General features: G+C 41.4%; 1 protein-coding gene across 1 annotated transcript; it reads right to left on the reverse strand.

Moving 5' to 3' along the window:
• Positions 1–6765: 6765 nt before the first annotated feature.
• Positions 6766–10306, reverse strand: LOC115921268. Its single transcript, XM_030978584.1, has 3 exons — positions 10231–10306; positions 7884–8984; positions 6766–6815 (listed from the first exon to the last, which is right to left on the reverse strand). The coding sequence occupies exons 1-3, from the start codon at positions 10244–10246 to the stop codon at positions 6766–6768; spliced, it is 1167 nt and encodes a 388-aa protein (XP_030834444.1). The 5' UTR covers positions 10247–10306.
• Positions 10307–11098: the final 792 nt, after the last annotated feature.

Genomic DNA, 11098 nt, shown 5'->3' on the forward strand with positions numbered 1-11098 from the left:
TTGATCTAATATGTCGTCGAATCATGAATACACTAAATATTAACCGTTAATAACTATTCAAATACATTATTCTTTGTTTAGTGTCTCTACCAGGCCTGTGAATGAAATAGACATGAAACAACAGATAGCACTAGAGAGACGCATTTATTTTATTTCCTTATTCTCTTAAAACGATTTCTGCTAATTATTCAAAACACCACATTAACCTGTTTCAGGGGGCAGGGTATCCATGGGATTGCAATCCTCTTCTTCTTCCTCAATGATCTGGGTGTCTGTCTGTTCTTCATGAACATGGACCCTTGATGTGGCTCCAACAAGCTCATCTGTAAAATACAATCAGTCAATAACAGACTCAGAATATAGATAATTCTCATTCAGGCTATACTAATATAATGGTTACAAATTCTTTTTTCTTATCAAACAAAAAGCAACTGAACAAGTACACACAATGCATGAACATGGAATCAGAAAATTCAGAACTGGTTTTATTATTGAATATAGAAATCTATGTACTGGTATCTACCTATTATTTGCTAGTTTCCCTAAACTATGCAGCCATCAACAACTAAAACGTCACAGCCATGCATGCCCCACCCAATACATTGCCTTCCCAGAGTTCACGTGCGCCACCTCACGCCCGCCAATTTCCTCTTAACGAGCCGCCAGAGACAATGCTATGGACATGTTGACGGGCAAGTGGAGGGGACTGAGCGAGGGACATAGGTAGATACATAGATTTATATAGTAAGTAATAACATCAGTTCTGATTTTTCTGATTAATAAATTAATGTATCTACCTATTATTTGCTATACCAGCACAGAAAAGACTGGGTGGCATGTCCCAAGTTGAAGGGGATTAATGGCAGACAAAGCCGCCTTAAGGGACAAAGTCGCGAACAGAACCTCCCAAGAAGAAACGTCCCTGAGACAAAAGAAGTGAAAGAAATGGGAGACCGCCAAAAGGCAGTCCCTAAAAGATCCTACAGACCAATACCTCGAAAAAGAGCCACGGAAATACTGAGGCTATCGTGGGCGCCACAGGGCCAGCAGCCCAGATGGCTCCGACAGTCCATCCGGAAATGGAACCTTGGACGCAGGGGAGAAAGGTTCCCAGGTAACGAAAAACCCTTGGTCTTGACCAAGTAACATTTAAATGCCCTCACCGGGCACCAGATTTAGTCCTCCTGGACCCAAGAGAAGTCAAAGAGAGGGTTGAAGAAAACCTTGCCTGGTCCGGAGGAAATCGAATGGCTCTCAGAAGGGCCTGGGTACAAGACCAATGCCCTGTATCTTCTACCAGATGAGGATAAGGCCAGGGGAGAACACAAGGCACAGAAAGTACTCCTCCTCTGCCCAAAAAGTGATGAGGAGCAGAGCCTTGACCGTCAAATGCAGGAGAAAAGAAAAACGCCTCTAAAACCTTAGGCAGGCTCCAAACCAGAGACAGCTAATTAGGGTTAGCTGGTCGTTGTAGAAAAAATGAAAACAGCAAGTCGGATAGGAAACAGGAGTTAGAAACTCCTGAGCCACCTGGAAACCCAACAAGAAAGGCGGCAATGGCCTCAGGGTTAGCTGGGGAATCGTGTCCGAGAGATAAGCCTGCGCAACAGTCCTCAAGGACTGGTCCACCGCAGGACTTAGCTCCACTGAGAACCGATCACAGATGGCCAACCCAACTGCGAGATAGAGTCCCAGAGAGGCACGCAAAAAACCATATTCCAGAGGGGAAGGATGAGTCCCGATCCAGCTACTCACTCCTCCCTCGGAGGGGTAGCAAGGGTAGTGGGAGAAGAGAGCCTAGCCACAACCAACGAGCAAAAAATGCGAGAAAGGCTAGCCACTATACAGAGTAATTGCCCGTTGGCCTTCCACCATGTGCTGTCGGCCCGTTGGTGGAGGTCGGAACTTCAGCTCCTGCTGCCCTTGTTGCTCCTCCAGGTAGGGAGTCAGCAGCTGCTTTGGGTGCCTTCCCTCAACCATGGGCATCAGTGCCTCTAGCTTGTCAGTCTGACTGGGGCTTTTTCTCGCGGTTGGCTTCGGCATCTGCAATAGGTTTTCAGTTGGGTTCATCCCTCAAAAGAAAAATTCCGGTCACACGTGAGCTTCTCGCACAAAGCTTTTTCAGACTCTGTGGCGGTGAGGCCTATAGCTAAATAAACAAGATTTAGCAAGGCTCTTATGCCGACTTCGTCACTCAACGCTTCGGCAAGAAGTACAAATAATTTAGCATTGACTAGTGACTCAGAGACCCCAACCTGACCTTCAAAATCAGCAACGTGGGGAACCTGGCCCCAATTGGGCGAGCACAACCATGATCTGGTAGTCTCCTCGCCTGGAGGGGCGCCAAGCGCCGCCATGAGGGGCAGCTCTTGCCAGGCGGCTCTGAGCTGCCGTAACGACCATAACAGGGTTCCAAACCAGTATGAGAAACAGGTCCGGAAACTGGAAGAAGAGATCCAAAAGTTCAGACACAATCCTGGCAAACTGGTAACAGATTAAACCGCAAGAAACCCGACGAACATGGACAGGGTTAAACCGGACCGGGGTCCTGGTCACCAGAGTCCGAGGAAGGCCCGTACCCCCGGCCGTCGGCTGAGAAGGTTGGGGGCTAAGCCCACCCTCTTTCCTCAGCAAATAGCTTACAGCATTTGAGAGGCTCAGCGTGAATGACCGCCGCGGAGAAAGGGTGGGTGTCTGATAGAGGCCGTACCCCTCCTCCCAGTCTTATAATGCATGCCCGAGGCAGACTTAGACTTATAAAGAGACATGGTCGAAAGATGCTTCAATCACCGGCAGAGAAGTCGGCACCTTGGCTTCACCCGATGGGTCGTGCTCAGCTCCCAAACACCAGTCTGAGACAACGGGAACCGGCCCCTTTGGACCTGTGGCTGCACAAGCACTAGCCGAGTCACGGAAGGGCTTTCAAATGATCTCTTATGGCTCGCAATTACGCGTGACGGGCGAAAGCGAGCCAGATCTCTGAATAAGAAATCCGGGGACCGGGTACAAAAATCGAATTGGCAACCCGTAACCAAGAACCAATCCGGCAAGCCCGGAACCGAGACCTGAACTGACAACCCGAATCCTGATCCGAAATCGAACCATCAGCCCGGGACAGGGCACGGTAAACCACTGGATCCGGATACAGATATGACATCCGCATCGGCAATCCGGGGGCGGACCGAACCGAATACCAGGTCAAACCAGGCTTTCGGACGGTCTCGTACTCCTTGCATGTGGGGCCCGCCAGCAGAGGAGTCGACATATCGGACAGGCCCTGTAGAGAAGGGTGGTCGTATATTTTGTATGTTCTGCTTGTCTTGTAACCACCCGTCTGTGACGCGAGAGAGCTGACTCCTGATTTCTCTTGGGGCCTGTAACCACCGGTCTGTGAGTTTTCAAGGACTGTATGAAGTGGAATCACTCTTGCACAGATCACTGGCTGGAGCTTTGCCAGTGATCGGGGCTTGAATGTCAGTGGTCGGAAATGCGACAACATTCTTACCCCGGGCCCGAGCCTCAGTGGTCGGAAATCCGACGATGCTCTTGCCTATATAGTGCGGCGGGGGCTCAGTAGTACTTTTTATGCCAAGCCTGACAGGAGCCGGGTCAACATGCAACACAGAAGTTGTCCAAGACTGAGCCGCTACCATTGGCCCCTAACTTACACACGCCCAGGAAGACAACACTCAAGCGAGACGTCGGCTTCCCACTCACACCCCTGGAAGCTTCCTTGTGGGAGGAGAGGTACTGGTACTAGGTTGAGACGAATCCATGACAAACCTAAACAAAAAGAAAATCCAAAGAAAGAAAACGAGAGCATAATAAACTCAGCGCTCACTTTATTTCCACAGACAAAACAATCTCAAATAAAATGTTTCACAAAATAACACTCAAACCAAAAGGCATGCACGAAAACAAATCCTAACAAAACAAGAGCAGACAAAGGACGCACAGGCAGCTAGCTGTGTCCAGCGAAGCAGCATGAGCTAAATTGGGATGCTAGGCGGATGAACAAATTATCTGCCTAGCTAAACGGAAAACCCCAACCAACTAACCCGAGAAAGAACGCCCAGCCTAGCGGCGGAAAACAAAGCCTGCAAAATGGTCGCGAAAGTAGGAAATGCATAGACATCAGAAAGTCATTGAAAATATCCAAGACAATAAATGAGGAAATAGCCAAACGCCGCCTGAAATGGTTTGGACATGTGGTACGTATGCCACAGGAACGCCTACCCATACAAGTCCACACCAATGACTTTACTTTGCCATGGCCACCAGGACGTCCTCCCCTGAAGTGGAAAGAACAAATCCGCCAAGACTCTGGATTAAGCCTGGAGGCTGCCCAACACCAAGCCCAGAACAGAAGTGAATGGAAGCAGACCACCTGTAAGAGCGTTAAGGGGACATTCCATCCTGTGCACTTAAGTCAAGTAAGTGAAGTATTCAAATACTTTATTCTTTGTTTCGTGTCTCTGCCATGCCTGTGAATGAAATGGACATGAAACAACAGATAGCACCAGAGAGACGCATTTATTTTCTTTCTTTATTCTCTAAAACAATTTCTGCTAATATCATTCAAAGCACAACATTAACCTGTTTCATGGGGCAGGGTTTCCATGGCAATGTAATCCTCTCCTTCCTCCTCCTTTTCTCCTTCTTCAGTGTTCTGGGTGGCCATCTGTTCTTCATGAATTTGGACCCTTGCTGTGGCTCCAACGAGCTCATCTGTAAGATGCAATCAGTAAATAAGGGACTCAGAATATAGACCCTTTCCATCGAGGTTACAAATTAATGGTTACAATTTTTTTCTTCTTATTACCGGTAAACAAAGAACAATTTAAAAAGTACACACATATAGTGATTTCAAGTACGGTGTTCGGTGTTGGTGTTGAGAGCGTGGAGAGGCTGCTAAACCGAGCTCCAACACCGACGGTCAGTTTAGAAGGACGATACCAATCGCACGTGCACGTTATCGATAGCTCCACACCAGCCTCAACACCGAGTGATGTCCTACTCTACAGGCGAAAAGTCTTGCGATAAAAGCATAATCCATTCAGAAATTCCAATAAATTACATCATATCAAATATCAAATGTAAAGTCATATTAGAAATTCAAAAGATAAAACGTGCTTTCTCTTGAAAATAGCTCACATGATGTCCGCATAGTTACCTGCGCGTTATATGTGGTATACTGCAACGCCAAACTTGAAATCATGAATTTCCCAATCCCTAGGGGCTGGTGTTGGTGAATGGGAATATTACACGTAAATCGTCAACACCGACCACAATGATGTTCTCACAACACCAACACCGAACTTGAAATCACTCAATGCATCTGCACGGAATATTTTAGCAATTGACATGAATGTTATTTTCAACTATAAGCACAATTTCCTTTAACCGATATAATAATAATAATAATAATAATCTTTTAAAGTCCACTCAAAATTGTATTAAGTTAAACCGAAAATGGAAAATGATTGTTTCCAAGAAATAAGACCCTTTCCAAGGTGTTGCCTAGATCACCGCGAGAGCAATGTTACTATAAAAGGGGTCAGCGGTATTTGTCAGATTCGCTCCTGCACTGCACCCCCATATTCATGGGGCGGGCAGAGAGGTTGCATGTCTCTCTAAGCTTTACGGGTTACATTAGGTAAGAAGATTATTCTTTTGACAAGTTTGATAATCATTGAGATAATTAGTATTTTTGTAGATCGATGTATTCTGATGTTAGATTATAACCTTGGTATCGTTCTGAATGATAAGTTGTGGTGAATTAATATGCATTGTGTAAGGTATGGCATATCTGTTTAATCATCAGTAGGTTGATTTCATTAGTGAGTTTTAAGCACTTGATTCTGGTTTGGTAATAGTAATTTGAGATGATTTGAATGTTACTGTGTTATATTACTTGTAATCTTTACGAGTTTTAGTTATAATGTGTTGTTGAGGTTAACTCTGGATAATAATATTTTGCAAAACAGTTGTAAAGTAAAGATTTAATATTTTGCGGTCATATAGTCATTAAATCGTTTTTCAATATTGTGTTTTAGAGTAAAATTCACAATGATTTGTATAAATTATTATTCCTTTAGGTGTAATTGACAATCAACATGTAAGAAGGAGGGTACAATAAGAGGAAACGGTCTTCTAGGCTAGATTGCCAGGGTGAGTGGTTATCATATATAAACCACTAATTCAAAGTAGTTTTAATAAGAAATGTTGTTTGATTGTTTGATAAAGTTCACTTGATGGTCGTATTCATTTTTATTTTATTTTATTTATTTATTTATTTATTTATTTATTTTTTTTTTTGGGGGGGGGGGGGGGGAAGAGTTATCCATAACAATGGAAGGACTTTATTTGTGATCATGGTTATTTTCATGCAATCTTCATTAAGTTTTAATGAAAGGAATATAAACAACCTGTTTATCACTTATTGTCATGAGTCGGCTTGACGTCATATTGTTAGAATTTGTATCTTGGAGTCATAAACAAATATTACGTTTATTGCTAATTTGTGTTTTTCAAACGTGTTCTCATTGCTAAGTAATTGTTTTAACTTTGTTTACTTATTCACGTTTATTTTGCCTTGTAACTTGCATAGGACACCAAACGAACCACAACACAAGGTATGGTGTGGTGTGTCATATGTACCAGTTTTTGCGTGTTACACACATTATAATATAAAGTCTCTATGCGCTTCCAAAGAGCTTTGGAAATTATTACCCTAGCTTTATAGCTCTTGCAGGCGTTATCAGCTCACGGTCCGCATTCAAGGAATAATCCTACCAGGTACCCATTTACCTCACCTGGGGCGAGTGTGTCAAATGTAGATTAAAAATAGAGGTCCTGCCAAAGGACATCAGTGCCCTGACGGGACTCGAACCGCAGACCTTGTGATCCATAGTCCGGTGACATATCCACTCGATCACGACACTCCTACATAATGGTCATATTACAAAATAAACCTGTTTCATGGAGCAGGCTTTCCATGGCAATTTTATTTCTTCTGTCTTAGTGTACTAGGTGTATGTCTGTTCTTCATGAACTTGCCCCCTAAGCTTGCTGTGGCTCTAACAATATTCAGTCAATAACAGACTCAGAATATGCATCTAGATCATTTTCATTGAGGCTACTTATTCAAAAATGATGATTACAAATTCTATTTTCTTCTGGAAACTTATGAAAAGAACAATTTACAAAGTACACACGGTGCATTTGCATGTAATATTGAATTTTTACTCTGCATGCGATATTTTTATTTCAAATGTTGGTTTTGCTAAAAACATCTTGAGATTTTATGAATTAACCATTGTATTTTCTATAAATATTTCAAAATTATGTCGGCGTTTATATCCCAACTAAAGGCTCATGATTCCACATATTCAACGGTTTATTGCGGGGGCTTTTTTTTTAGTGTATTCACCTACTGGATTTCCAGACAAATTGGTTATCTGGACAGAAAATGAAACACTTTTTTCTTTCAATATTTTACGATTCATTTTTAACATATGTTGACAATATTCTAAATGAGAAATTATGCACAGAACTATGGGACATTTAGGCTTGCCTTTTGTAAATTCAATAAAAATGCAATGCATGGCTTCATCTTCTTTAAGTGTCTGAACATGACCCCCTCCTGAAAAATGAGGCTACTAATTATGTCAAGTGTGGATGAAACAGTAGCTGGGTGCAATTAGGGCCCTATAAACAATCATTTATCTATGTGTTCGAGGCGCAAAACTGTGCAGCGCAGGTAAAAGGAACAGATATGGTTAACGGCTGCAGCATATGCCCTTCTATATGTGAACATGCCTTTAATTATTAAGCTCTTTTAGTACAAACATACATGTATAATCTGAATAATTTTAACTCACCTATTAAAGGCATCGACGTACCCTGATTAGAGTCTTCATGTGATGCCTTACTGTCATGTGCAACTGTGACCTTTGTGTTAGGGTAGATCTCTGAAAGTTTGTGGATGTCAGTTTGAGACAGTGGGTTTTCCACATTTAAGAACTTGAGTTCTTGAAGGGAACTCTCTTCCCCTGTGCCCTGTGGATGACTGATTAGCTGAGGAAAGTCAACCTTGCACCTGTCAAATGTCAGGACAGTTAGTCCTTCAAGTTCATTGGACACAAGATGCATTAGGTCAGCCATGGGTACAGCTGCTGATGCACCTTCAAGTTGTAGCTCACAACCTGAAGATGTTTGGGACCACTTAACAGAGGCAAGTTCTGCACCTCCTAGATGCACCTTCTCTGCCTCAACAAGCTTCAAACGTGGACTTGTCACATGAACTACATGAAGTACATTCGTTAATGCTGCAAATCGGCAGCAATCATCCGTCCCAATTACTTCAAGATGGATGTTGGTCAGATGTGGCAATTTGTATGATTTAATGTCTATGCCTGACTTGTTCAATAGAAATCTTCCAAAGCCTGATAACACCAGTGATACGATATGTGGACAGGAGGTAGAAATATCCATAAACAGGCTGTCTGCTGTAGTTACATCATCTGAAACCCTGTCCGTCCATCTTAATTTAAGCTCCCTCAAGGACGATGATGAATTGACCCCGGAAATGTATTCTTTACTGGATAGATTTAGATTCATCACTTGCAGATCTAGACTCTCTGCCTTTGGAAAACATTTATTGATCTCCAATAGTGTCTCTTGGAGTTTTCCATCACAATCCACAGACTTAATGCAAAGTGTGAGGATGGATTTCATAGGCATATCAAGCTTAGGTACCGGAGTAATTAGACTTACAGATACATAGACACGAATGGAATTAATGGAGAAGTGTTTGACTGCCGGACACAAGGAAGCCAGTATGGAGATGAGATCTGAGAGGTTCACAACTTGCATATCCCTTAGTTCAAGGTGAGTCTCATCATCGGTGCTCATCCACTCGACTACATGTACCTTCAGTCTAGCATCACCCCTCAACACAGTGTCCTGCCCAGATTTCCCGCCTGAATAAACAAAAATATGGATTGACAATAATGATTATAATATTGATAATAATAATAACAATCATCATCATGATAGTAAACAAATTTACCATGCACTGAGAGACTCTAGCCCCAAAGAAAATAATGCTATTTCTGTTACCGAGGAACCTATAATTTCAATAGTGGCTTGAAATAGTGCACAGTATATTTGTTTTATATTTTTCAAACCAACCTTCATAAAAGTAATAATAATAATGATAATAATGATTTCTGTCACTGAGGAATCCACAAATACAAGACCGAAAGCTGGTGCTATACAAGTTATTCAGTAGTGAAATGCAGTTACTGCGGCTGGTGTAAATTGCGGGAGTTGGCCACTGGAGGCATTTAAAATCATGTACGCTCCATGAATGCATGCACAGTAGTGGCTTATGGAAGAAAATATATTTGACGCCATCCATGGTATAATGCACTAAACCATTAAAAAAAAAAAATTGTAAACCTTATTGGGAGAATGGGACAAATACCTTCATGGTCATAGAGTATATCTTTTTAATGGAGATTTGTTTCGCCTTCAATTTCCTGGTTAATAGTTTGCTGTCCAAAACTTTTCTTAGATTTTTTTAAGTTGAAATTCATTGATTATAAATATGGTCAAACTTCATATCAATGCAAAGGTCATATTGTCTTTGTACCAATTCCAGCGTCCAAAAAGGCAAACAGAACACAGAAGTTGCAAATAGAAAGATGATGAACACCCATCCCGGTAAACGCCCGATTGGGGTCCCGAATCAACGATACCGAGTGACGTCACTATTTGGAGCACTACGATTATGATCGCAAAAGACTTGAGCGCTTGCATGCAAAACACATCGCTGTGCTCCTTCAAGACTGCGTGTCCATTAAACTACGTCACAAATATAGGAAGTGTCTTTTCACTACCGCCAATTTCCGGGTTCTAAAATCTGAGAGGTGTTTCTAAAATGTGTTTTAGATTGATTTCCATATGATATCTAATGAATATCATGGTCTTCTACATGCTTCCCGCTATCCATTGCTATTCAATTCATTATTTTTGCAACATTCAATGAATATCAACTTTAAAGCCATAACAATTCACAGTACATGCAATGCTTTTTCAAGGGTTTTAACTTGTGTTGCTACAACAGTCCAACACTATGATTTTTGCATCATTTTTTTCTATAAAAACATCAAAGTAAGCCATATTTAGACTTTGAATCTCATCTGATATCTTTTTCTTACATACCTTCTCTTCTATGCATAAGTCCAGGGCTCTCATTCACAATCAGTCTTCGGGTGTGAAGTAGAACACTTTCTAATTCCTTCGTATATGAGATATATGAAATATATTAAATGTAATAGTGAAACATGAAAAGGTCTCATAAGATATTTCTTAATCTAAAAATAGCCTATACTCAGAAATAGTGAAACAAAAAAACATCCATGATGTGAATTTACATTATATTAAATTATAACAAAGTTATTTGGTCAACTTTCTGTCCGATTATTCCAAGGCAAATGAACTAGAACAGCATTTTTCAACCAGGGTGCAAGAATAATGGGGCTCATATCTATACTTAAATGACCAAAAAGGCATTAAGATGTTAATGGAAGGCCTAGGTGCCCGCGGTATATAATTTGTTATCTATGAATCTCCTCGATGGGTTTAGCACATTATATAGCATATGATGATTTAATATTTTAGTTAGTAAAAATACATGATTTTTTTCTTCACAAATGCATTTCCTATTGGGCTGTTATGAATAACTTCAGAGCTCCGAGGGGCCCTTCAGATGCCCCCAAATGATGTAATATTGGTTGACTTGACAATTTTCTGTAGTATAACACTTCTAAATGTCTACAAAAAGAAAATCATCTTAATATATTCTGACGCTCTTAAATTGTATGCTACAATTGTGGGTACCTGCAACATATTTGGTCATCAAAATCGTATACCATAAAAGTCATTGTCATATAATGCTCAGAACTTCAGACACCAATAAATCCATCGATTAAAGTCAATCTGCAGTATAGGGTTATGGATACTTTCAGATGATTTTCCAACTTGAATGATTGTATAATCAATTCTGCTTTTCTTCTATAAACCAAACCAA

Source organism: Strongylocentrotus purpuratus, unplaced genomic scaffold, assembly GCF_000002235.5.
Source record: "Strongylocentrotus purpuratus isolate Spur 01 unplaced genomic scaffold, Spur_5.0 spur5_scaffold_1, whole genome shotgun sequence".
Taxonomy (NCBI): domain Eukaryota; kingdom Metazoa; phylum Echinodermata; class Echinoidea; order Camarodonta; family Strongylocentrotidae; genus Strongylocentrotus; species Strongylocentrotus purpuratus.

Coding starts and splice junctions, on each gene's coding strand:
- LOC115921268 (XM_030978584.1), bottom strand. Junction 6,816..7,883: donor TACGTCGATGCCTTTAATAG/GTGAGTTAAAAT, acceptor CACTCGCCCCAG/GTGAGGTAAATGGGTACCTG.